The sequence below is a fragment of the Eptesicus fuscus genome, chromosome 4, assembly GCF_027574615.1.
Source record: "Eptesicus fuscus isolate TK198812 chromosome 4, DD_ASM_mEF_20220401, whole genome shotgun sequence".
NCBI classification, from domain to species: Eukaryota; Metazoa; Chordata; class Mammalia; order Chiroptera; family Vespertilionidae; genus Eptesicus; species Eptesicus fuscus.
In genome coordinates this window covers 76,441,178-76,468,950 of record NC_072476.1, presented here as the reverse complement: position 1 = coordinate 76,468,950, position 27,773 = coordinate 76,441,178, and the positions used below count along the sequence as shown (strand labels likewise).

General features: G+C 39.3%; 1 protein-coding gene and 1 non-coding gene across 4 annotated transcripts in view; both read left to right on the top strand.

The window, feature by feature from the left end:
• The first annotated feature begins 212 nt into the window (after positions 1–212).
• Positions 213–27,773, top strand: part of SLC30A5 (solute carrier family 30 member 5) — a 31,772-nt gene continuing 4,211 nt past the window's right edge. The window contains exons 1-14 of one of the 3 annotated variants that reach the window (XM_054715196.1): positions 213–412; positions 7,899–8,021; positions 9,606–9,672; positions 10,711–10,796; positions 11,862–11,949; positions 14,035–14,122; positions 15,967–16,043; positions 16,279–16,449; positions 16,951–17,239; positions 17,411–17,619; positions 18,217–18,374; positions 20,112–20,241; positions 25,711–25,912; positions 26,541–26,767. In XM_054715196.1, the coding sequence (XP_054571171.1) occupies positions 372–412; positions 7,899–8,021; positions 9,606–9,672; positions 10,711–10,796; positions 11,862–11,949; positions 14,035–14,122; positions 15,967–16,043; positions 16,279–16,449; positions 16,951–17,239; positions 17,411–17,619; positions 18,217–18,374; positions 20,112–20,241; positions 25,711–25,912; positions 26,541–26,767 (1,956 nt within the window). In that variant the 5' untranslated portion in view covers positions 213–371. Of the gene's footprint in view, positions 558–997; positions 1,364–7,898; positions 8,022–9,605; positions 9,673–10,710; positions 10,797–11,861; positions 11,950–14,034; positions 14,123–15,966; positions 16,044–16,278; positions 16,450–16,950; positions 17,240–17,410; positions 17,620–18,216; positions 18,375–20,111; positions 20,242–25,710; positions 25,913–26,540; positions 26,768–27,773 lie in introns of those variants that run through there. The other 2 variants (XM_054715195.1, XM_054715197.1) reach the window with 2 other exon arrangements.
• Positions 25,047–25,102, top strand: LOC129148899 (small nucleolar RNA SNORD50). The gene has a single exon (XR_008555930.1). It is a non-coding gene; the product is annotated as a small nucleolar RNA SNORD50 (small nucleolar RNA).

Sequence of the window (27,773 nt, the reverse complement as noted above, 5' to 3'; positions counted from 1 at the left end):
CTCCCTCTGCGCGACAAGTCTCCGCTGTATCCCCGACGGCCCATAGGCGGCGCTGCAGGGCCAGGTAAGCGCGCCCGCCGCGGCGGCGGGAGAGGCGGAGCGAGACCCCGAGTCCCTCACCCCGCAGTGGGCGGGGCCTAGGGGAGGGCAGGGCAGCGAGGACTTTGTACGCAGGCGCGGGGTCGGGCACTCCCCCGGGAGTGGAGGCTGCTGGGCCCGATGACGTGGCCTGGCAACGTCCGTGCCGGTGCACCTCCCGGGAGCCCGGCGCCGCCGGAACTGCCCGCGGCCTAGTCCCGACGCGATCGCGCTAGCGAGGCGGCTCCGGGGCGGCGGCGGCCCGGCCTGCGGGAACCGACGAGGCCGCTGCCATGGGGGCGGGACGCGCTGCGCCCGCTGTTCCGCGGAAGCGGTGAGACATGAGGAGACCGCGCGGCGGGGGCAGCGGCGGCGGCTCCTGAGCCCGGGATGGAGGAGAAATACGGCGGGGACGTGCTAGCCGGCCCCGGCGGCGGCAGTGGCGGCCGCCTCGGTCCCGTGGACGTGCCCAGCGCTCGGTAAGGGACCGGCCCACGCCAGGGGCTGCCCACGTGCCTGCGCTCGCGGGCGCTCACTCGCGGACCCGGACGACAGCCTGGCCGCCCGGACACGCCTTCCCCGCCGCTGCCCTGACTCCCCGGGCGCGCGGGGACCGGCGCGCCTCCCGACCCCTGACAGCCCGGAGCGCCTCCTGGGCTCGGCACGTGCCCCGAGCCCTCCGGCTCCCCGCTCCCGGGCTGCGGCCGGCGTCCCTGGGCTCCTGTGGCCCCGCTGCAGAATGAATGGTCTGAAGTCAGGAAGGCTTCAGGCAGACCGCTTACCGGAGAACTGCCGGTCCGCTCAGGGACAGGTTTTTCTGATCCAAGAGACGTATTTCTGTTGCTGTTTCTCCCTAAAATAGTAGCTTAGTGACTTCTTAACCTTTCTGACATCTTCCAGTGTAAGTTAGGGGGAAGTTGTCACCATCAAATCTTCGGGGGAAGAAACCAAAGTACAAACAGGTGAACTTGGAAGTTCAGTGACTCCACACGTCAAGAATCCAGCCCGCCATCTGGGTTTCTTTTCCTTGCATGGTTTATTGTATTGTTAAGTAAGTTATGTGTGCTCGTTGTCAAAAAATCCACAGTACAGAAATTCAGAGTGAAAAGTGAAAATTCCTCTTTGCCCTCCCGCCAGTACTCCCAGTGACCCCTCAAGAGGGACGGACAGGGACCACTTTGAAGTGTGTCCTTGACCTGTCCTGAGTTCTGAGCGTCAAAGATGCATGAAATACGGCCCGACGATTTGGTTGGAACTGGTGTTCATTGCCTTCGTTTTTAATGAGGTGAAGGTTTTCTCGTTCTTTTGAGACTTAAAAGTTGGTTTGATAAATGCTTTGAAATCATAGGAATAGTATTACAACTATGTTTTGTGAAAAGGAAAGAACACAAAATGCTGGAACAACTTAAATCAACTGCATTTTTGTAGTACAAGTTTAATATTTTCATCTATTTTGAGCAACTCATTTTATAAATAACTATTTTAGGGAGATATCAGATGTTTACTCTGACATGACAACTAAATGCAGTAGGTGATTCTGGTCTGGATTTGGTACTAGACAGGAAAAATGCTAAAAAGGACAGTATTAGGTCAATTGACAACATTGGACTATGGACGATAGATTAAATTATCATATTAATGTTTAAGTTTCCTGAAGCCGGTACCTGCTGATTTTATCAGAGAATGTCTATATGCTTAGGAAATACAGGTATTTAGGGGTAAAGGAGCATAATGTATGTAACTTAAATAAACACTTCAGAAAAAATTAAGCCTGTATTTAGGGAGAGAGATAAGGCAAATGGGACAATACCTTAATAATTAGAGACTCTAGGTAAAGGGTGTACTATTCTTGCAGCTTTTCTGTAAACTTGAAGTTATTTTTAAATAAACAGTTTAAAGTTGTTATTTACTCAAGAGCTGATAGTCTTAGGTTGATGTTGGAAATAGTCCTTTGCTTCATTTGCATTATTTACTTAGCAGAGCTGCCCTCCTATTGTAGTTTACTGCATAATCAAATTCAACTCAGGACTGGTTGAATTTTGAATAGATTCCAGGTTTCAAGAGTTTTTCTTGATAAAAACTAAAAAATCAAATACTGGTTATAATCTGCAACAAAAACTAATTGACAAATCCTTTAATGGTGGATTTTTAAATACATATTTTTTTATTTATTTCAAAGAGGAAGGAAGAGAGAAAGATACAACATCAATGATGAGAGAATCACCAATAGGCTGCCTCCTGCACACCCCCCACTGGGGATGGAGCCTGCAATCCGGGCATGTGCCCTTACCTGGAATGGAACCCAGGACCCTTCAGTCCACAGGCCCATGCTCTATCCACTAAGCCAAACAGCTAGGGCTAATTGTGGATTTTTTAATGCATGAATTCACAAATATAAATTGTTTTAAGTATTTCTATTTTGGCATGTATAAGTCCTTTGCAGAAATGTGCAGAGTGACAGCCAACATTTTTTAGCTACTCCTATGTTCCAAATGCTTTGAGTATAGCCTCTAACTTAACCCTTATCACAGTGCTACAGACTAAGTAGCTGCATCCTTGTTTCACAGGTCAGGAAACTAAGATGTAGAAAAGTTAAGTTTCCCACCGTCACACACCTAATAATTGAACTGGGAGTCAGTTATCCCAAACCCCACGCATAGTGCTTCTATGTAGTAGACACTTGAATATTTCCTGAGTAAATTGTATTTCAATTACACAGGTATTTTTTTGTTTGTGTTTTGTTTTATTTTGAAATATATACTAGAGGCCCGGTGCACAAAATTCGTGCAGGGAAGGGGGGGCGGTCCCTCAGTCTGGCCTGCACCCTCTCCAATCTGGGACCCCTCGGGGGATGTCCGACTGCCGGTGGGATCGGGCCTAAACCGGCAGTCGGACATCCCTCTCGCAATCCAGGACCACTTGCTCCTAACTACCTGCCTGCCTGCCTGATCACACCTAACCCCTCTGCCTGCCTGTCTGATTGCCCCTAACCCCTTTGCCTGCCTGCCTGATCACCCCTAACTGCCTCTGCCTGATCACCCCTAACTGCCTCTGCCTGCCTGCCGGCCTGATCGCCCCTACCTTGCCCCCCTCCTGGCCTGATTGCCCCTACCTAGACCCGCTGCCGGCCTGATCGGCCATACCTTGGCCCCTGCTGGTCTGATCACCCCTACCTTGCCCCCCTGCCAGCCGGATTGCCCCGACCTTGCCCCCGTGCTGGCCTCATCGCCCCTAACTGCCTCTGCCTCAGCCCCCAGCCTAAGCTGCAGTCTGGCCTCCCTCTGCCAGAGGCGACCTGGCCAATCAGGGGAAGGCACCGCCCAATCACCCGCTGCTGCTGCCACTGGCGGCCACCATGGCTTCCTGAGCCATGGGCCTCACAGCCGTGCGTGCGCTCTGCTGCCTGAGCTTCGTGCTGGCAGCTCTGCAGCTGTGGTCGGCTGCCCTAATTAGCATATTACCCTTTTATTAGTATAGATATTTTTTATTGATTTCAGAGAGTAAGGGAGAGGGAGAGACAGAAACATCAATGAAAGAGAGAATCATTGATCGGCTGCCTTCTGCATGTCCCCTACTGGGGATCAAGTCCCCAACCTGGGCATGTGCCCTTGACTCGAATTGAACCTGGGACTCTTCAGTCCACAAGTTGACGCTCTATCCATTGAGCCAAACCAGCTAGGACTTTGTTTGTTTTTTAAACTGGAGAATTGTGAGCTGTTGCAGTGGTCAAAGCCTAAGAAACAGGTTTGAACCCAAAACCCAAATTTCAGTAATTCCAGGTTTATAGAACCAGAGTTTTTCTAATCCTTCACAGAAAAGACCAGTGATATCTTTGATGAGACAGTTAAAGGCAAATAATGGTTTTTGATTTGGGGAGGCGGGTTGGCTCCCTGTAGTTGCCCAGAGAGTCAGTGAGTGTCTCAAGGGTCACTTCTTTGTTCAAGAGCCTCCTTTTCCTGTTCCCCCCCATCTTTCCTTTTAGTAAATTAATCTGTTCATTATTTCCCTCTGCAATATAAACTAGGAATGTCTACTTAGCTAGTGTGTCATCTTTAGCCCAACAAGAAGACGTCATTAATTGAGACTTTAAGAATCAAACTATCCAACTTTTAAAATTGGAAAATAAATTTTCTAATTTAATATGGTAACAAAATATCTTCAATATTTATTTTTAAAGTCATATAGTAATATCAAAAGTATGTACATTTCTGTATATATGAATGTATCTAAAAGATGTGTATTAATTCATGGAGATGCAAAGTAAAAGGTTTGGAAGGATGTACGAACCCATTTGGTCACCTATGAGAAGGAAATTAGGAATGACTTTGTTTAAAACTTGTATAACAGCCGTAACCGTTTTGGCTCAGTGAATAGAGCGTCGGCCTGCGGACTGAAGGATCCCAGGTTCGATTCTGGTCAAGGGCATGTACCTTGGTTGCAGACACATCCCCAGTAGGGAGTGTGCAGGAGGCAGCTGATCGATGTTTCTCTCTATCCCTCTCCCTTCCTCTCTGTAAAAAATCAATAAAATAATATTTTTAAAAAACCCACAAAACTTTTATAACAACCAGCTACTCAGGTGTGCTTTTGTTTTGTTTTTTATTAAAAAGGGAATTAAAAATGGAATAAAGAAAATTAGTATCAGAAAGATCATAATAGTAACATATTAAGAAGTATTTAATGTTCCATATGACTAAATCTTGCCATGAAAGTGCCAAATTTTATTTTCATTTTTTAAAAATATATTCTTACTGATTTCAAAGAGGAAGGGAGAGGGAGAGAGAAATAGAAACATCAATGATGAGAGAGAATCATTGATCGGTTGCCACCTGTACGCCCCACACTCAGGACCGAGCCTGCAACCTGGGCATGTGCCCTGACCAGGAATCGAACTGTGACCTGGTTCATACGTCAGTGCTCAAACACTGAGCCGTGCCAGCCTGGCTGAAAGTGCCAATATTCTTACGTTTTGTTAATACATTAAACAAAAGTTATTTAGAAATAATTTCATATTGCTCCCATCTTCTTAAAACTAATATATTAATACTAGAGGCCCAGTGCATGATTGAATCATGCACGTGTAGGGTCCCCTACATGCTTTCGCTTTTAGCGGGGGAGCTGGGTGCCTGTCCGCTGGTGCCGGAGCAGACAGGCACCCAGCTCCCCAACTTTCGATGGTCCGGGGCCGCTGAGGGGGGCTACCCTGCTGTTGATGGGCGCAGGGGGCGGGACTCCCGCCCCCTGCGCCTCTCAATGGCCGCTGAGGGGGGCTGCCGTGGACACCTGGCTACCTTGCCGTTGAGAGGCGCAGCTGGGTGTCCGCAGTAGGCCCCCTCAGCAGCCACGGATCTGGCCGTTGAGAGGCACAGTCCCGCCCCCTGCGCCTCTCAACAGCAGGGTAGCCCCCCTCAGTGGCAGCGGATCCGTGCCTCTCAGTGGCCAGATAGGCCACCCCGAGTCCTGCCCCCCAGCCTCCTGCCACCCAATCGTGGGCGTAGCGGAGTGATGGTAATTTACATGTTACTCTATTATTAGATAGGATAATTTACCTTTTCCTTAGTGACTTCAGGTCATTTTGAGCATAATCTGGGGAACTGGGCTTAAATACAATCATTTCTTCAATGGCTCCTTCGTAGTGCCAGCATTTTGCATATGTTGTTCTCTGTACTTTGAAGTACCCTTCCCTTTTTCTTGCTTCGGGATTCCTCCTTTGCCCTTGTGTGCGCATTTATACATCTCAAACTCTGAAGATGATCTTTGCTTTCATTATTAACAATTACATAGTTGCTTCCACATCTAGCCCTTTAAATTCTATTATTTCTTGAGTCACAAAATACTTGTTTTTCTGCCTACCTAAGATCTTAACTCCTGGAGGACAGGGTCTCTTTTATGTATTTAGTGTCTTGGATAGTACCTAGAAATGTGTTTAGATGTAAGTAACCAAAGTAAGAGCTTTCTAAACAAATAGAGTCGTAACCTTACATCTAAGAAACCATTGGTTGCCTGGCCGGGTAGCTCAGTTGGTTCTGGTGTCCTGGGCACCAAAAAGGTTCCGAGGTTGGGCACTTACGGGAGGCAACTGATTGATGTTTCCTCTCCCCTCTCTCTCTCATCAATAAAAACATATCCTTTGGTGAGGATTTTTTTTTTTTAAAGAAACCTTGGAACCAGAATCTTTGTCTTTGCTCTCTGCCTTCCTAAGTGTGGCTTTCATATTCAGGCTTGTAAAATGTGTAACCTTCTTAAGATAAGTTTTAGACAGAAGCCCTCCCTTGAAGGCAGGAAAAAAAAAAAGGTAAAAGGATTTCTAGCTATATCGACCTTTCATCAGGAAGAGAGTAGGTTGTACCTGAAGCCACCCTGTCAGGTTTCTCTTGGGTCTCGTTGGCATCTAGCATATAGTAAAGTATGCAAGGAATATTTGAAGAATGGCTAAATAGCCCCATGAGGAATGTACAAGACTCTTGGCTGACATCAATATTTCCTAGACTGCTGTGGTTTTTAATGTAACTGTTTTTCCTGGTCTTTGTTTGTTTGTTTTTTTTCTTTTAAACAGAACATGATTATATTTAACTATATTTAATATATAAGTTTGATACAACCAAAAAGTGAAACACCAAAATAATAACAAAAAAATAATAAAATCATAACAAAAAAGGGCATTTCATTTGCAATGTATGAGAAATGGTTAACATCTTTAGTCATAAACAAGCTCTTAAAAACTAGTAACACTATAATGCAAGGAAACTTTTTTTCTTTTTAAATATTTTTTTTATTGATTTCAGAGAGAAGAAAGGAGAGGGAGAGAGAGATGGAAACATCAATGATGAGAGAGAAACATCCATCAGCTGCCTCCTGCACAGTAGAGGATTGAGCCAACAACCCAGGCATGTGCCCTGACGGGAATAGAAACGCCTCCTAGTTCATGGGTCAATGCTCAACCACTGAGCCACACCAGCTGGGCTCTTTGTTTTTTCTTCCCTATCTTGTTGACAGTTGTTCCTTATGTACGTTTTCTATCCTGTTGCCTTATTTTTACACCTAGTTAAGAGCTTTAGGAGGTTTTGACCTTTCCTCTACTTGATTCCATTCTTTTCTTTATTGTGAATTTATGGCTGAGTTGCTGGTAGTTTAAATTGCCAGAAGCTTGAATGCCTCTTATGTACTATATTACTGCACTATATATATTACTGTACTAAGTATTACTGTTTCACATAAGTATAATTGTAGAGTTAGCACTTTTTCATTTGGTAAATGTTTACTGAACACATATTATGCAAGTCCCTGTGTTAGGAGCTGAATAAACAAGGGATTTCTAGCTCAACTATTATTTTTATTGGCTAATTATGAATTGCTACCACAACAAGAGTATTTAAATAGCATTAGTATAGTTAATATACTTACCTCTCTGATTTTTTCCCTCTAGCTTAAATGGGTTAATATTACTGAATTAATCTTAGATTCTAATATGCAATTTATTTCATATTTAAGATGATTTTATTGTTCATGTGGACCAGTGTGAATGTGTAATTGGAAACAGTTTAGAGGATGAGAACTTTCAAAATCTTTTGGATGAACTCTGATTTTCTGTGTGACATATTAAAAAAAGCATACTTAAAAGAGACATGGGCTTGACCCTAGCTAACTCTGTGGACTTTAGCTTCCCTTCTTTGGATTTTTGTTTGTTTCATTTTTTTATTTATGTATGTTTAAACTTTTTATAATGATCCCTACTACCTATATAATAAGAAAAAACAAAGATTACAGAGTTCCTTGTGATTTCAGTGATACTGAAACTTGTTTCTGCTTTTATTTTTCAGATTCACGAAATATATTGTGTTACTATGTTTCACTAAATTCTTGAAGGCAGTGGGACTTTTTGAATCATATGATCTCCTAAAAGCAGTTCACATCGTTCAGTTCATTTTTATATTAAAGCTTGGGTGAGTGTGTATGGTTCTTTTTTTCCTTAATGTTTTTTATTTCTTTGAAAATCCTGTTTTAACTGAGTATATTTAGGAAATTTTATGTGGAATATTTTGAAATAGAATACCTAAGATTAGTAGTACAAAGAGATTGATTAAAAAATAAATAAGTAAAAAGCCCTGGCCAATGTGGCTTCATTGGTTAAAGCGTCGTCCTGTATACCAAAAGGTTTCCGGTTCAATTCCCAATCTGGGCACATACCTGGTTTTCAGGTTCCATCCCCAGTCAGAGCACATTGATGTTTTTCTCTCTCTCTCTCTCTCTCTCTCTCTCTCTCTCTCTCTCTTTCTCTCTCTCTCTTTCTCTCCCTCCCTCCCCCTCTCTCTAAAATCAATAAGCATATCCCTAGGTGAAATTTTTTTTTAACAAAAGGGATTGTTGTACTCTAATAGCTTGCCAACCACATAGACTTTTACCTTCATTTGTGTTAAGGAGGGTTTGGCAAATTTCTGCTTAATTGAAGACAGCTAGATTCTCATTCTGTTTCAGCAACAATCTGTTGCAGTATCTTAATGTCAGCTAGCCTCTGAAAGCTCCCTGTACACCCCTGAGGAAATAAGAGGCAAGCAAATAATGTATTAGTTTGTATAGAGATAGACGTCCTAAAAGGGTCTTGGGGGCCCTAGGGATTCCCAAGCCATACCACCGGTATAGTCCAATCTTCCAGCAGGCAGAATGTTACCTGAGACTTGTCTTGGCACAGATGTTCCTTATTTTCTAAGATAAACCATGCTGGACTGTGTTCTCTACATGTTTCCTTCAAAGTACAGGGTCCTTATATAGTATAAACTTAACATTATTCTGCATATAATAAGAAATTCTCTCTAAATAAAGATTCTCTGGAACTTGAGATTGATAGTGATCACCCTCTGTGTTAATAAAAATATGTTAAAAACTCCTGGGAGTATAATTTTAGTAATAATTATGGAAAGAGATACTTGACTAGGAAATTTTAAGCAATATTTGTATGCATTTTTATATAACTATTTTGGGAAAGTAAAAGGTAAGGACATACAATTAGTACTTCATTTCTATTAAGATTTGTTATTACTAAATTTTGGATAAGATTGGAGTTTTCTTTGGTATTTCAAGTATGAAAAAATACCCTTTTCTTTTGTGGCTTTTGAACTGGTTCAGAAGGCAAATGCAAAAAAAGAGTTCCCAAAATGTTGCAGTGGCTGCCTTATTAAAATAAGTATTGTCCAGCCAGTGTGGCTCACTAGTTGAGCATGAACCAGGAGTCAACTCTGGGTCAGGGCACATGCCTGGGTTTCAGGCTTGATCCCCAGTAGCAGGCCTATAGGAAGCAGCTGCTTGATGAGTCTCTCTAATCATTGATGTTTTTCTCTCTCCCTTCCTCTCTCTAAAATTAAACACACACACACACACACACACAAGTATTGTTCTTTAGTATAATTTCTTTAGAGGTTAACATACCTTTCAAGTTATAGTGTATGTATTTATCTAAAATAAGTGTCTTTACTTAAAACCAAATCTTGTATTTATGATTGATTAATATATTAATGTTTCAATATCCACAGGACTGCATTTCTTATGGTTTTGTTTCAAAAGCCATTTTCTTCTGGAAAAAGTATTACCAGACACCAGGTGAGTTTTTTGCTGAATCCTTTTTCCCTAGCTGCTTCCCAGTCAGTGGGCCAGATGACAGTGCTCTTTACTTGATCAGGGTTACGGTACTTAACGAGTAATTTAAGTGCAAAGCAGAACATTCCCAGAGTTAGCTTGTCTATTCAGAATTGGAGCGACAAGAATAAACTATGAAGTGCTAAGATAATGGAATTTTTAAAAATGCAGAAGAGGGTAGAACATTTTTAAAACATGCATATAATTTTTTTTTAGTACAGGATCTTTATTCTGAAAGGTTTACAAGTCAGACATGGAGACATGACCCAGAGCCTATTATAAATGTCATTTGACTTGTTAAATGGAAATAATAATACCTCCCTTCCATAGGAATAAATGAGTTTATACATATAAATTCTTAAAACAGTGCCTAACATATAGAGTATGCAATACATACTATGTCACCCTCATCATCATTATCATTATTCCCTTTAGGCATCTGAGGTTCAAGATGCATACCAGAAATGTCCTTCGTTCTGCATAATCTTCTCATATTATCACCTGTTTGGATAGTAGTTATCCCCTATTACATGTTTGCTTTTGGAAATCTGTGCCATGATTTTTTTATTAGAATGGCAAATTTAAGTACCTCTGTTTTAGAGACCAAGGTTGTTTTTAAAAATAGGATTACTATTTTAAACCACATCTTAACTTTTTTTCTCTCTTTTCAAATTATTGAAGCACTTACTATTTCTGATGGAAAAGAATTTAAAGACTAAAATATTAAATGTTCCTAGTATATTAGTGATGAACTAATTGGGGGGGAACAGAAAATTGTACTGTATAGAAAAAGATTTCAAGATCCAACAGACTACTGGAAACCAGAATACTGTCTTCAAATTCAAATTTAGTTAAAGGATCTTAACATTTTCTGTTTAATTTCAAAATATGTAATTATTTAGCCTTTAAAATATTTGCAGTACCATTATTATATTTCCCGATGTGTATTAAGATTTTCGATATTTATGACTGAAATTTTTAATGTTTTGTTTCCATTTATAGTGGATCAAAATATTTAAACATGCAGTTGCTGGGTGTATCATTTCACTCTTGTGGTTTTTTGGCCTCACTCTTTGTGGACCACTAAGGTAAATAAAAATTTATATTTTGAATGCTTGTTTATAGCTCTTCATTTTGAATATTAGTTTTGTTCCATTAGATTTTATGTCAAATATTTGTGTCAAACAGGGGTGAGTGCAGGAGTGGGAGGGGGGGTGGGGAGGTAATGGGGGAATGAGGACAAATATGTAATAACTTAACCAATAAAGAAATTAAAATGCAGAAAAAAATATTTGTGTCAAAATACATACAAATGCTTCGATGACTTCTATAGCATTGGGTTCAATTCAACAAATATATAGGGCTTGGTTTTCTTTATAGTTTTACCATATATGTCCATATTTCTTCTCCTTTTTAATGGTTAACTTTACAAGTTTTTTACTTGCATGTATTTTTCTGCAGCATACTTTTTCCATTGGGCTGCTATAACCAAATGCCATAGATTTAGTGTCTTATAAACAACACATTTATTTCTCATAGTTCTGGAAGCTGAGAAATTCACGATCAAGGTGAGATATATTCAGTATTTGGTAGAAGGAGCAAGGCAGCTCTCTGTGGTCTCTTTTATAAGGGACCACACGCATGAGGACTCTACCTTTAGGATACATTAGGGATTGGGTTCAACATATGAATAGGTTGGGGGAGGGCACACAAACATTCAGTCTATAGGACTTTTAAAGTGTACAATTCTGTATTAGTATACTCATGGAATTTCATTCATTCTTACTGCTGTATAATATAGTCCACTAAATGGATATATTCTAATTTACATCATCTATCTTATCAGTGGGCATTTAGGTTATTTCCAATATTGGGCTACTGCAAACAGTGCTGGTATCTATATAAGTGTTCCCAAGTACACAAATACAAGAAACTGTATGATATAATTCTATGAGTAGTATTGTTGAGTATTTATAGCTTCATCCTTTCTAAGGTAGATAATGCCAACATATTTTCCAGAGTTGCTGTACCTATTTTTCTCATGATGGGTTATGAATCAAGGGGAAATATTTCTTTTCTTTCACTCTAGTTGAATTAATGCTTTTTTATAAAGATCAGATATATTTCACGATTGATATGTTTTATTCTTGTAGGACTTTGCTGCTATTTGAACACAGTGATATTGTTGTCATCTCCCTACTCAGTGTTTTGTTCACTGGTTCTGGAGGAGGACCAGCAAAGGTAGAATTTTCCATTATTAGCTACTTGAAAATTGAAAGTATACATTTGAAATGTTATCTAAAACAACAAAATAGTATCTTTTAACATTTGAAAGAATGCAGGGCTTTTTCTATTAATTTTACATTTTTCTTACAACCTTTTTGGCATCATTATATATTCCTAGGAAGTTACATAAATAGTAGAGCAGCAGTCTTTGTGCCCTTCACTCAGTTTCAGTAGTAACTTCTTACCCAACTCAATTATACTGTCAAAACCAGGAAATTGAGATTGGTATAATCCATAGACCTTATTCAGTTTTCACCAATTTTAAATAACTCATATGTGTGTTTATATGTGTAGATTCGGGTAACTACTGCCACAATCAAGATACAGAACTGATTGACCACCACAAACATCTCCTTTATGCTGTACCTGAACCCTTTCCCACCTCGTTTTTAATCCCCAGACATTTTTGGAAAATACCTAAGAACTTTATTTAAAATTTGATGAACATTTTTTATGAATATTTATACAACATTTTGCCAACTAGGCATCCCTATTCAACTTAAATAATTTAAGTATTATTTATTTTTAGTAAATGAGTCATCCATCTATAATTCCAGTTCTTACAACTGCAATATTTCTATTTACCAAATTAAATGTTTCCTATGCACGGTACACTATTCTAGTTATAGGGGAAAGGAAAAATAAAGTATAATAGTCCCCTTAGACTTTCAGGCTAAGTAATGGAGACAAGATGAATAAAATAAACAAAGTAATGTGCCAAGTATAGAGTGAGAGACTGTACATTCCACATTGGATCATTAATATTAAAGCATATGGCATTGTATAAGCTTCTCTCCTAACTTATACAGTACTCCAAAATAAATGTCAAGTGAATTGAAGAGTTTGGTGGAAGATATTTGTAAAAGCATAAAAGTAGTAGGAAAAATATCACAAAGTCACTTCGTAAGGTATATAAGTATCTAATCACTATGTTGTACACCTGAAACTAATATAATACTTCATGTCAACTGTAATTGAAAAATAAATTGCAAAATAAATAATTTTAAAAACCACAAAGGGAAAATTCAATACATTTAACTTTATAATGATTACAGGCTTTTATATAACAGAAATCATTGTGCAAACAACGAACAGCAGCAAATTGCCACACAAAAAAAGCTTTACACTTCTTTAAAATATAAGTCAGTTAAGAAAAATGCTTAAAATCCTCAACAGAAATGAGCAAATAGGAAAAAACAACTCACAAAAGAAATAGAAAGGACTCAAAACATTTTTTAAAAAAACAAATTTTGCTGCACCAATAATCAGAAATGAGTATAGATCTTGCATATCCTCTCATTCGTGTCAGTAATGAACCTCAGCATTTATCCAGGACTCAGTGGGTTTTTTCCTTAGTTATGACCAAAGCACTACAAAATTCTCAGTTGCCCTCTTTGTTACTAAAAGATTAGATTACATTCTCCATATTTGAGTGTTGTTGATGTTGCCATATACTGATTAAATAAAAATTATGAAATTTTAAATTGTATGGTTTATGTATACTGACTTTTGTCAAAATGTCTACCACAGTAATAATTTATCAAGTGTAGTAGTAACACGTAATAAGTAGAATATTTGCTAGTTTTCTTAATATAGCTTTTTAATTCTTTCCTCTCGAGGAGTGGTACTTAGAATATTGATATTATTATAAATTAACTGTTAAGTTCTTACTAATTATTCTTTACCTACTTGGGCTTTTCAATCAAAAGCAAAGTAGCATTTGCAAAGATTATTTCTGTGAACAATAATTGTTTGTGTATGGTAACATGGCTAGCCATATTAGTAAGTAGACAATTGACGTTGTCATTATTATGTCTTAAGTGCCCTTAAAATATCCTGCAGAATTTATTAGAGCTCTTTACTATTACCTTACTGTTAATACTATAAATTTATATTGTACAATATAAGGGCTCTAATGTCAGGTGTTATTTTACCTTAAATGTTTATTTGCAAAAAAATTTTTTTAGCATTTGTATAATCATGGTCTTAAAAATCAATTCTTAAAAATGCCATTCTTAAGATTATTCTCTTCATTTCCAGACAAGGGGGGCTGCTTTTTTTATTATTGCTGTGATCTGCCTATTGCTTTTCGACAATGATGATCTCATGGCTAAAATGGCTGAACACCGTATCCTTTTGTAACAGATCAGAGTTATTTATTGTTGTAGAAAAATAAAAGACTGGCAGAATGGGAAATGGAGTGACTGAATTAAACTGTCAGAAATTTAGGGACAGTAAAAGTATTTTACGTTGACCTCATGCTAAATAAATGGTTTGACACTCAACAAAATCAATCTATTTGCTCCCTTGTAATTTAATAATTTAAATGGTTGTTTTAGAAGACACTGGCAATTATCTATATGCTACAGGCCAGTTGCACGAAGATTCGTGCAATAGGCCTTCCTCCCCCTGGCTGGCGGCACCGGTTTTCCTCCGGCACCCGGGTCCCAGGCCTTCGCTCTGCTCTGGCCACAGCAAGGCTTGGCTTCTCCACTCCAGCTACAGCAGAGAAGCCAAGCCTCTTCAGTCTTCAGTCTTCACTCCGCACCTGTGTATGCAAATTAACCCACCATCTTTGCTGGGTTAATTTGCATACTCACTCCTGATTGGCTGGTGGGCGTCGTGTAGGTACAGTCAATTTGCATCTTTCTCTTTTATTAGTGTAGGTATATAAAAGCCTAAGCAACTGTTCGACCGATAGCTATGGCACACCCTGACCACTAGGGGGCAGATGCTCAACACACAGGCATGGAAACATGGAAGTTTTTAAATTAGATATTCACTCTCTTGCTCTAAATGATTATCTCTGACTCAGCCCCCAATTCTCTCTTATGTAAACCCAACTTTTGAGTCAAATATGTCTGTTCACTTTCCTCTACAGATATAATTTGTTTTATTTCTTATCCATACATCTTTTTTTTCCTACTCCATTTATCAGAACTTAGAACACCATTTTTTTAGTCTCCTGGTTACAGATACTCACTGCCCAAAAACTTCTTAGTTATATCAGTTTACTTTGTTACAATAAAAGAGGGTGCCCTGACTTTGAAATGTTTGCAATACAGCTGTCTCCACACACCCTCATTTGTTTTTTGCTTGCTTTGATGAGGGCTATGTGGTCAATGACTGAGAAACAGATTTAGGACTGATTTTAAAAGTCATTCTAGCCCCACTGGTGTGACTCAGTGGCTGAGTGTCAACCCGTGACCATGAAGTCACGGTTCGATTCCTGGTCAGGGCACATGCCTGGGTTGCAGGCTCAATCTCCAGTAGGGGGTGTGCAGGAAATAGCTGATCAATGATTCTCTCTCATTGATGTTTCTCTCTCTCTCCCTCTCTGAAATCAATAAAAATGTATATAAATAAATAAATAAAGTCATTCTAAAAGAGCAAGTCCATGGATAGGAGTTGTCCAGGGAGGGTCCTTGCTCTTGTCCCTTTGTTCCACTTACAGTATATATGTATATGTCTCCTGGAGGTTAAGAACTAAAATTTAGCCGAAACCGGTTTGGCTCAGTGGATAGAGCGTCGGCCTGCGGACTCAAGGGTCCCAGGTTCGATTCCAGTCAAGGGCATGTACCTTGGTTGCGGGCGCATCCCCAGTAGGGGGTATGAAAGAGGCAACTGATGGATGTTTCTAACTCTCTATCCCTCTCTCTTCCTCTCAGTAAAAAATCAATAAAAATATATAAAAAAACAAACAAAAAAAAAGAACTAAAATTTAACAGCTATATCTTAGGCACTATTGTAACTGTTTTAGAGGCAACAAAAAGAATACAGATCAGCCAACTTATTAGTCATATCCCAAAATTAATTTTTAAATTATTTTTAAGGGTAACTATTGAGGGTAGTCAGGCTTGGGGCCCCAGACGAGTCTATAGTCAACCTAAAATAATGTACCAAAAATTCCAAAAGGACTTCAGGGCAGTGAGTTAATATTTGCAATTTTTTCCTTTACTCCAACTCACTTAGCTGAAGGACATCATGACAGTGCTCTAACTCATATGCTTTACACAGCCATTGCCTTCTTAGGTGTGGCAGATCACAAGGTATGTTCTTTTCTTTGTTGCTAATGGGATCAAAGATTCTGAAAAGTTACAGCAACTATAACTTTAAAAGTGTTTAAAATAAGTTACCAGTAATTTACATTAATGCCTGCCATTTAAGTAGTTCAGTAATTTGGGATATGGAAAAACTAGTTCATCTCTTCAAATATTATATATTTAAGGCCTGAATATTGGACTGTGTATATTTCTAATGAGAATTATCTAATTTTCCTCATAGGGTGGAGTATTATTGCTAGTTCTGGCTTTGTGTTGTAAAGTTGGTTTTCATACAGCTTCCAGAAAGCTCTCTATAGATGTTGGTGGAGCCAAACGTCTTCAAGCTTTATCCCATCTTGTTTCTGTGCTTCTCTTGTGTCCATGGGTCATTGTTCTTTCTGTGACAACTGAGGTAAGATCAGGAATTTATTGGTAATAAGTAAAATGAATTGTTATTACTTAGTAAATTTTAGTTTGGTACATTGTATTTTATTTCAATTTGAGGTTGCAAGTGGCTTAAATTATCTTTGCTTTTTCTTTGTAGTTTTTTAAAACTTTTCAATTTTATTGTTTATCGATAAATCAAATCAAGTACCATTATATTTACATACCTTCCCATGCCTATGGCTCAAAGGAATCAGTTGAAATAATTTAATACCCACCACATGTTAGGCACAAGGATTATGGGTCACCTATTATTTTAAAAAGTATTGAACCCAACTGCTTTAGTTTTTAATACTTTGGGGAATATTGTGCCAGTATCTTATAGGTCTTTATTTGGGCATTTTACAAATCATATTGAATCATGAGAACATTTGTTATACATAAAGGGATTAATGTAAACATCTTAAAAGATGCGAACTTTATAAGGTATAATATTGACCTTCCCCCCCAATTTTTTTTTAATTTCTAGAGTAAAGTCGAGTCTTGGTTTTCTCTCGTTACACCTTTCACAACGGTTATCTTTTTTGTCATGATCCTGGATTTCTATGTCGATGCCATTTGTTCAGTCAAAATAGAAGTTAACAAATGTGCCCGCTATGGATCCTTCACCATTTTCATTAGTGCTCTACTTTTTGGAAATTTTTGGACGCATCCAATAACAGATCAGCTTCGGGCTATGAACAGAGCAGCACACCAGGAGAGCACTGAACATGTCCTGTCTGGAGGAGTGGTAGTGAGCGCTATATTCTTCATTTTGTGTAAGCGTTTTTCTCCGTAGCAAATTTCTTCTTGGATTCTGATGATTACATCATTTACTCAATTTGGAAATTTATTCAGTGCTTGCATTTAGTGCTGACAGATACTGTGTTGGGTTTTGGTAGCTTAAACTTTTAAACTTTTATAATATTCTTTTTTTTCTCTCTTTTTAGCTGCTAACATCTTATCATCTCCCTCTAAGAGAGGACAGAAAGGTACCCTAATTGGATACTCTCCTGAAGGAATACCTCTTTATAACTTCATGGGTGATGCTTTTCAGCATAGCTCCCAATCCATTCCTAGGTTTATTAAGGAATCACTAAAACAGATTCTCGAGGAGAATGACTCTAGGCAGATCTTTTACTTCTTGTGTTTGAATCTGGTAAGATTTTAAAATATAAATGGTATATCTTAAAAGCTTAATCTTTTAATGCTGACAATTCTGGTATAATTTTAGTAATTCCCAAATTTCTGGTAATTACAAATGGGTTAAAATTACATTTTCTCTTAAGTAGTAGGAAGATTACAGGGTTATATTCAGACTACTTAAGCAAACAGTTTTTGAGGCGTTTTAGAAACGGTTTAGTGTAGTGTTTCAAATCAATAAATATAGTAGCTTTTAAAGATGTTATCTATTCCTTGTAGGATCTCACTACAGACCAGATGCTAACATGTTAAAGCTTAGTTTATTGCGTTCTACAGACCTATAAATAAAACTATAAAACCATCTCCTTTTAAATAATTTATGAGATGGACATATCTGATTAGTGTAGTTTCTTACAATTTATATGACATGCAGTTTTAGTAGAAATACCAGTTAAATAACTAGAGGCAGTTATATCTTCAAGTAAAGATTGGGTACAATTAAGGTTATAATGTGGGTTAATTGGGATAAAATCCTCATAACTAAGTTCTGGTGACTCTCTTGAAACAGTATTTCCCAACACACTCCCCTATATATATTTTTTTAATATTTTAGCTTTTTACCTTTGTGGAATTATTTTATGGCGTGTTGACCAATAGTCTGGGTCTGATCTCAGATGGATTTCACATGCTCTTTGACTGCTCTGCTTTGGTCATGGGACTTTTTGCTGCCCTAATGAGTAGATGGAAAGCAACTCGGATATTCTCCTATGGGTAGGTACACTATCAAGGTGATGTAGTACAATGAAAGTCTTAAGTGCAAATTCCATCTTAGGGACATGAAATTTTATTATTCTTTTTTTTTTAAATTTATTTATTGTTTAAGGTATCACATATTTGTCCTCATCCCCCCATTCCCATCCCACACCCTTAATACAAATAATTTTTCAGAGTTTTGTTTTCCTTTAATTTGAACTATGTAAGAGGAAATGAACCAAACATTTAATAAATACTCATTGACAGTAAGCTCAAGATTGTACTCCCTGGCAAATCCCTCTTATAGGCAGAGAGCAAATAGTTAAATATTGAGCTCTTAGCTCAACATGTTTCTTTGAGGCAATGGAATGTACATGATCATTCACATCTTTGCTGTTAAGAGTATTAAAAATGAAGGGGCTATACATTAAATATCCTTTCATTAAATGAACTAGCGTTCCCGTTGCAGGAAGAATTCTGCAATAGGGTTTCCTGCTGCACTCTACCCCGCCCCGCCTGCTCTCCTCCCTTCTCCCCCGCCCCGCCTTCTCCACCAGCCCGCCTGCTTTTCTCCCTTCTCCGCCAGCCCTCCCACTCTCCTTCCTTCTCCCCCGACCCCGCCTCCGCTCCTCCCTTCTCCGCCAGCCCGCCCACTCTCCTTCCTTCTCCCCCGACCCTGCCTCCGCTCCTCCACTCCTCCCTTCTCCCCCCACCCCTCCGGCTTGCTTGCTTCTCCACAGCTTTGCTCCCTTCTGCAGCTCTTCGCTTCTTTCTACGCCAGTGATGGGCAACCTTTTGAACTTGGTGTGTCAAACTTCGCCAATAAACTGAGCATAACTCGGGTAGTGTGTCACTTTGAGGAAAAAACATTATTTCACAAATGTTTCATCCTCAGGAATAGTAAATGTTTCATCCTCGGCATGCGGCCGCGTGTCATCAGAAATGGCTATGCGTGTTAGTGCTGACACGCGTGTCATAGGTTCGCCATCACTGTTCTATGCTGTCTTGATATGCAAATTAACCGTCATCTTGGTTGGGGTAATTTGCATATGCGTCCTGATTGGTTGGTGGGCGTGGCTTGGCTGGTGGGCGTAGCGAAGGTGCGGCCAATTTGCATATTTGTTTATTGTTAGGTAGGATAATTCAGTTCAACAAATATTAGAATCCCCTGTTGGCGGGGGGAGGGGGTTGATGACAAATATGTGATACCTTAATCAATAAAGTAATTAAAAAAAAAAATAAGACCACAATAATAACTGGGGAAAAACCTCAGGTTATATTAACAAATACCAAAAAAAAAAAAAGAATCCCCTGTTGGTACAAGGTATTTTGGTAAGACCTACTCTAAATAGATTAATAAATTCAGCTCTTATTTTTAACTGTTTATATTTTGAAAGATAAATGAGCCAAAAATACAGATGATTTTGGTATAAAGCAGAATCTATGTGCTGTGACAGAGATACAGAGCACATTAGGGGCTTAAAGGAAAAATAACTTCTTGCTAAGAAATTAGGAAAGGCTTTGTATAAAAGAGGGAACATTTATATATTGATAAATACATAAAATTTCAACAGATATATGTCCAGAAAGTACCTTGGAACATATTAGTATGATGTTTAAAATCTTGGTAACTTTCTAATATTACTATTTATGTAGTTGAAAATTTGGACTTGTTTTCTCATTTGGAAAGTAATAATATTATACTTTTAAACTATTTGTCATTTCCTTTTCTAAATATATATTCTACATTTTTAGGTATGGCCGAATAGAAATTCTCTCTGGCTTTATTAATGGACTTTTTCTAATGGTAATAGCTTTCTTTGTGTTTATGGAGTCAGTGGCTAGATTAATTGATCCTCCGGAACTAGACACACACATGTTAACAGTAAGTCTTTACTTTTCTATTTGAATTACTGCTCATATTCATATAGTTCTTTCATGCTAAAGTATAACTATTTGTAGTTATTGATCTAAAAAGGTTTTATTTCATTTTTTATTTAAACCAACATAACTTCCTATCTTGTTATTTACACTGCTGACTCTTACAAAAAATTTTCCCCCTCAGGCTGTGCTAGAGTTCCAGGAGCCTGGCAGATTCTTAGCAAATTCACCAATCCCTGATAAACACCCTTCCACCCTTCCCTCCACTGCCCTAGGGAAGATCATATCTTTGGCCCTGCCTCCTGGGCTGCTGAAATATTCTGGGTCCCACCTTTTTTGGAATGAGCCTTCCCCCGATCCCTACTCCTCCTCTTTCCATCCACCAGTGCCCAGACGCCTCACTGGTGTTCAGAGGAAAATTTTTAAATATAATTTCCTATTCTCTTTTTTTTAATTTTTTTCTCTTAGAATTAATCCTTTTCTCTAATATTTTAGTAGGCAAAATATTAGATGACATTCTAAAACATAGAGATCTCTTTCGGACTTATTAAATGTTTTTGTTTGGCCCTGGATGGTGTTCTCAGTAGTTAGAGTGTCAGCCCCAGAACCCAAGGGTCGTCACGGGTTCTATTCCAATCAAGGGTACATACCTGGGTTGCAGGTTTCCAGCCCCAGTTGTGACGTGTGTGAGGCAGCCAGTTGATGTAGCTCTCACATGATGTTTCTCTCTCTTCTCTCTCCCCCACCTACTCCCTTCTACTCTCTCTAAAATCAATGGAAAAAATATACTCCAGTGAGGATTAACGAAAATAAATAAATTAAATTAAATGCCTTCCAATATTAAAAGCTGATACAACTTCCTTTAAGAAATAAAAAATAAATGTTTTTATTTGAAAGTGTGTTTTTAAGTACCTGAAGAAATTTGTTAGAGAGAGAATCAGAAAAAAAATTTTTTTTCAAATATGTTTGTATTGATTTCAGAGAGGAAGGGAGAGGAAGAGAGAGATAGAAACATCAATGATGAGAGAGAATCATTGATTGTCTGCTTCCTGCATGCCCACCACTGAGGATCAAGCCCACAACCCAGGCATGTGCCCTGACCGGGAATTGAACCGTGACCTCCTGGTTCATAGGTCAGTGCTCAACCATTGAGCCACACTGGTCGGGCAGGAAAATATTAATTTTACTCCATAGATTATAGTACTACTATAGCAACTTTTAATGTTCTACCTATATCTAAAGACCTACCTTTATATGTGCTGTTTCTTATAGTTGGCCTGCCCTTCCCTTACTTCTGACATTCAGACTTCCTTAAGACTTTGCTTATATGTCTCCTCTAGTGGCATACCTTCCCTTAACCCCTCTCTTTTCTCTGGAAAGTTTGTAGGTATCCCTTTCTCAATATTCCCATAGCAGTGTTGAGTTATAACTATTGTTTAATTTGTCATTATGCCACAATTAAGATGTAAGTGAAGTGTTTTCGGGACATGAATTGTGTATCATTAACTCTTAAATTGTAGCACCTGGCTTGTAGGAACTCAGCAATTAATTGATGAATGACTAAAAACAACTATGAGTCTTGTTGGTAGAAGCATATATTAGTAAAATGTTTTTGGATTACAGTTTGGAAATATATCTTGAATTTTAAGTGCTCATATCCTTTGATCTTTAATATTTAATACAGAAATATTCACACAAGTGTGTAGAGATGCATGATTCATTATATCATTATTTATAACTAGAGGCCCGATGCACGAAATTTGCACAAGGGCCTTGGCCCTGGCCGCTGGCCTCTGCCACCTCTGCCTCAGCCCCCACCTGCTGTGGCTTTGTCCGGAAGGAAGGATGTCCAGAAGAACTTCCAGTCTAATTAGCATATTATGCTTTTATTATTTACTAGTGGCCCGGTGCATGAAATTTGTGCACATTAAAGGGGAATTAATTAGAGGAAATATTTTAATATTGCTTTTTGCCCTTTCTCTGTAATAGAAGTGTCAGAGATGAAAGAAAATTAGTAAAATGTATATGAAAATCTCCCTCCTGTCAGAGTCTGGGGCGCGCCGCAGGACCTAGAGTCAAGTCCCCGCCCACCACCCACACACACTTCGAAAATGCAGGAGACCCAGAGCCAGCCGGCCCCACCCCCATTGAGTGAGACCCAGAGCCAGCCGGCCCCACCCCCATTGAGTGAGACCCAGACCCAGCCAGCCCCACCACCATCAAGTCCCTCCGGGTGGGGAGCCACAGCCTCAGGTTCCCCAGCCCGGTGACCGGGTGTGGGGGGGTGCAGTCTCAGGTCCCCTGTCAAGCCCCGCTGGGCGGGGGGGCACAGCCTGAGGTCCCCTGGCCCAGCACTGGGGTGGGGGGTCATGGCCTGAGGTCCCCATCAAGCCCCACCAGGCGAGGGGTGCAGCTTGAGGTCACCCGTCAAGCCCTGCCAGATGGGGGCCATGGCCTGAAGTCCCCCATCAAGCCCCGCCAGGTGAGGGGCGCGGCCTGAGGTCCCCCGTAAAGCCCTGCGGGGCATGGGGTGTGGCCTGAGTCCCTCACCCCAGCCAGGCGCCATGCAGCCTAGGGTCCCTGCTGTTCAGTCATGACATTATGGCATCCTGGCTAATTTGCATATTCCTCTATTATATAGATAGCTAGATAATGGGGAGGGTGGAGACAATGGCCACTAATGAAAGGACTAGTTAAATTTGTCACTCATAGAATACTATGCAGCTATTAAAAAGAATGAGTTAGGGAAACCAAGATGGCGGCATAGGTAAACACCTGAAATTGCTGCCTCGCACAACCACTTCAAAATTACAACTAAAAGACAAAATGGACATCATCCAGAACCACAGGAAGGCTGGCTAAGTCGAAATTCTACAACTAGAAGGAATGAGAAAAGCACACTGAGACTCAGAGGAGGTGCAGAAGTAAAGTGCAGAGGTACAGAGGCACACACGTGCGCGGAAAGGGCTGGCAACTGAGGACGCTTTTGTCTTTTTCAATCGGGGGGGAGACACAAGCTCCCGACTGCTCTGAACGCCAGTTCCAGGCAAAACTCTGGGGACCCAGACTCATACAGGGAGAAACTGGACTGTCTGGCTTCGGGCGGAACTCGAGGGCGGCTTTCTCTCAGAGGTGCTTGCATTGATTACCGAGGGACACTGAGACCCAGGGGCCTCTTAGGGCAGGGCTGAGGATCAGCCATAGCTGTTTGCTCCGCCCTGTTGATTCCCTGAGACCCCGCCCCACCCAAGCTGTGCACAGAGGCTTTTACATATGAATGGCCTGGCCCTTTGCAATCTAAAATTACCTAACTGCAGCTGGGTCAGAGAGCACCAGAACTTCCAAAAGAAGGCCCAAGGCCCCACAGAAGCTTGCATTGTTTCACAGCTGGGCCTCATCTCGGCACCTCCAAACCCAAACAAAGAAGAAGAATCAGCAGATCTCTCCATAGCTCCTGCTGGGTGGCCTCAGGCAGAGGCTAAATTTGCACCTCCTTGGATATCCAAGATCCAGTCTACCCAGTGGTCAGAGTGGGACCATCCAGATTACAACTCCTCAGATCCATAGGGCTACACTCAAGGGGCAGACTCAGTGAGCACCAAAGCCCCACTGAAGCAAATCTTGCCCCATAAAGGTGTCTCCAGCACAGAAGTTCTTCCATCGTAGACACAGCTGATCCTCACAGCCAATTGGCCTGAAGGTCAATTCCTCCCAGTAGTACCAACAACAATCAAGGCTTAATTACAACAAGACTGTGCACACAGCCCACAAAGGGGTGTACCACGAGTGTCCACCTCAGGTAATTGGGGAGGCTGAGCCACTGGGCCCTATAGGACACCTAGCACACAAAGCCACTTTATTAACACAGGGAAGCAGCCAAAATGAGGAGACAAAGAAACAGGTCACAAATGACAGAAATGGAGGAAAGCAAACTACTGGATATAGAGTTCAAAAACCACGGTTATAAGGTTACTCAAGAATCTTCTAGAAACCGCCGATAGATTTAGTGAGACCCTCGAGGATATGAAAAAGGACCAACTAGAAATTAAGCATACACTGACTGAAATAAAGAATAATATACAGAGATCCAACAGCAGACTAGAGGATCGCAAGAATCAAGTCAAAGATTTGAAATACAAAGAAGCAAAAAACACCCAACCGGAAAAGAAAAAAGAATCCAAAAATATGAAGATAGTGTAAGGAGCCTCTGGGACAACTTCAAGCATACCAACATTTGAATTATGAGGGTGCCAGAAGAAGAGAGAGAGCAAGAAACTGAAAACCTATTTGAAGAAATAATGACTGAAAACTTCCCCTATCTGGTGAAAGAAATAGACTTACAAGTCCAGGAAGTGCACAGAATCCCAAACAAGAGGAATCCAAAGAGGACCACACCAAGACACATTATAATTAAAATGCCAAGAGCAAAAGACAAAGAGAGAATATTAAAAGCAGCAAGAGAAAAACAGTTAATTACCTACAAGGGAGCACCCATATGATTGTCAGCTGATTTCTCAACAGAAACTATGCAGGCCAGAAGGGAGTGGCAAGAAATATTCAAAGTGATGAATAGCAAGAACCTATAACCAAGAGTACTCTACCCAGCAAAGCTATCATTCAGAATTGAAGGTCAGATAAAGAGCTTCACAGATAAGAAAAAGCTAAAGGAGTTCACCACCACCAAACCAGTATTATATGAAATGCTGAAAGGTATTCTTTAAGAGGAAGAAGAAGAAAAAGGTAAAGGTAAAAACTATGAACAACAAATATGTATCTATCAACAAGTGAATCTAACCCAAAGGAATAAAAAATCTGATGAACAAATTTCTGTTGAAAAAACTTAATACGGATCTGGCCTCTGAGATAGAAAAAAAAAAATCTGATGAACAGTACTAACTGGTGAATATAATAGAATCAGGGGCATAGACAGGGAGTGGACTGACAATTCTCGGGGGGAAAGGGGCGTGGGGGGTGCGGGAAGAGACTGGACAAAAATTGTACACCTATGGATGAGGACGGGGGGGTGGGGGTGGGTAAGGGCAGAGGGTAGGGTGGGAACCAGGTGGAGGGGAGCTATGGGGGGAAAAAAGAGGAACAAGTAATCTGAACAATAAAGATTTATTTTTTTAAAAAGAATGAGTTATACCTATAAATACATACTATTGAAATTTACCTAGTAATGTATACAAGATTTCAGGTATAGTGTATACTTACTCTAATAAGTAGTATTTTCAAACTGTTTATTTAAATAAAAGAAAACTTCAGTATCGTTTATTTATTCATAAGTCATGAACCAAGTACATATTCTTAATCACTTAAAATTTGGATTTACTTAATGAATATAATGAGGTTTTGCTATGAATACTTTCAAAACTATAAACAGAAAACATATATTGCTGTTTACTAACTTTTAAGCAAAAAGCTTATTTTTTAAATTACAAATTTAAAAGTTTTCTTTTCTCCCTCTTGCTAGCCAGTCTCAGTTGGAGGACTGATAGTGAACCTTATTGGTATCTGTGCCTTTAGCCATGCCCATAACCATACCCACGGAGCTTCTCAAGGAAGCTGTCACTCATCTGATCACAGCCATTCACACCATATGCACAGCCACAGTGACCATGGGCATGGTCACAGCCATGGATCTGCAGGAGGAGGCATGAATGCTAACATGAGGGGTGAGTCCTTGCCAAATATTGACCTACTTTTCAACCATGTTGTGATTTGACACTGTTTATTTGTATTAAATATTGGGCTCTGGTACAGTTTTATTTTGGAAAAACAATCTGTGGCTAAAAAAAGGTACAAGTCAATAAATGTCAATTACTGTATAATTATAGAGTTCTTTTCATAGTGACAATTGCATAAATATTATTTCCAGGGGAAATACTGAGTATGCCATTGTGAACTTCCACTACAAAAACAAAACAAACCAAAAAAAAACACAGATTTTTTACTGTATTATGAAGAAAATTGAGAGAAGTATTTATCACTATATTGAATTATCCTAAATGTTTAATATAAGTTATTTGGGTAATATTAAGACTTGGCTCATACACGATTTCTAGGAAGCCTCCCCAGGGTAAACCACACCATCATAAAACTCACCACGCTGTGGTATAGTAGCCCACATCTATACCTTCTTACTCCTGGGTTGTGAATTCCTTGAGGGTAGTGACCATATTTAGTCATTTAGAATGACAAGTGAATAGTAGGTATCCAGTAATATTTATAGATATTTTATGGATAAAAGAACTAAATTAGATGTGAATTAATTTTTAATGTTTTTATATGTTTTACTTTCAGGTGTATTTCTACATGTTTTGGCAGACACACTTGGCAGTGTTGGTGTGATTGTATCCACAATTCTTATAGAGCAGTTTGGATGGTTTATTGCTGATCCCCTCTGTTCTCTTTTTATTGCTATATTAATATTTCTCAGTGTTGTTCCATTGATTAAAGATGCCTGTCAGGTTCTACTTCTGAGACTGCCACCAGAATATGAAAAAGAATTACATCTTGCTTTAGAAAAGGTACTGTGTGTAATTTCTTCACTATTTTTTTTTCCTTTTAAAGTAGCATTTGAAATTAAATTGACCTAACAAGAAATATGCAAGATATGAATGAACAAAATACAGTTTTATTTAAAGGACATAAAATAGGAACTGAATAAATGGAGATACTTTCTTGGATGGGAAACTATATTATGAAGATGCTGATTTTCTTTCATTTAAATTCCAATGTAGTTGCCTCTCATTTGGATTTGTTTGTTTTTGTTTTGGGAGAGCATAGATAATCCAATATTATTTGGAAGCTTATTGGAAAGAGTTAATGCTTGAGAATAAACAAAAAATACATAAATTTACAGAATTAACTATTAATTAAGGATTCTATCCTGTTATTATAAAATTACAGAATTTACTAACAGAACTAACAATTTTGTTCTTGCACAAGAATAAGCACATAAATTAATTCTGATTTTAAAAATCAGAAATAGGCCCAGGAACTTTCGAACTTCAGTATATACCAAAGATGACATTTCAGATCAGAGAGGAAGAAAGGGTTGACCTAATTAACATTTCCACTTGGTAGAAAAGAAAAGCTATATATATATATCTATACCATATCATATAAAAATATATTTCCAGTGAGTGAAAATATTATATGATAAAATGATAAAACTGCTAAAATAAAATAGAAGAATATAGCAGAGAGGTAGGGAAAGGAACGCCTTCTTGATATGATGGAAGTAAAACCAGAAGCCAAAAAGGGAAAAAATCTACAGATTGGACCAATTGAAAAGTGTCCATTGTCAAAAGATTCCATAACAAATATGAAATACAAAAGTCAGGCCAGGAGGAAATATTTGCAGCACATATAAACAGGCCAAGTATATAAATAGTATAAGTTATACTATTTATAATTCTTTAAATCAATAAAAAGACAGTCTTTGAGAACATAAACAGGCAGTTCATAGTTTTTGCTATGAATTAGAAAAATAGAATGTCTTTCGGCTATGGCTTGCCATATCATATTAAA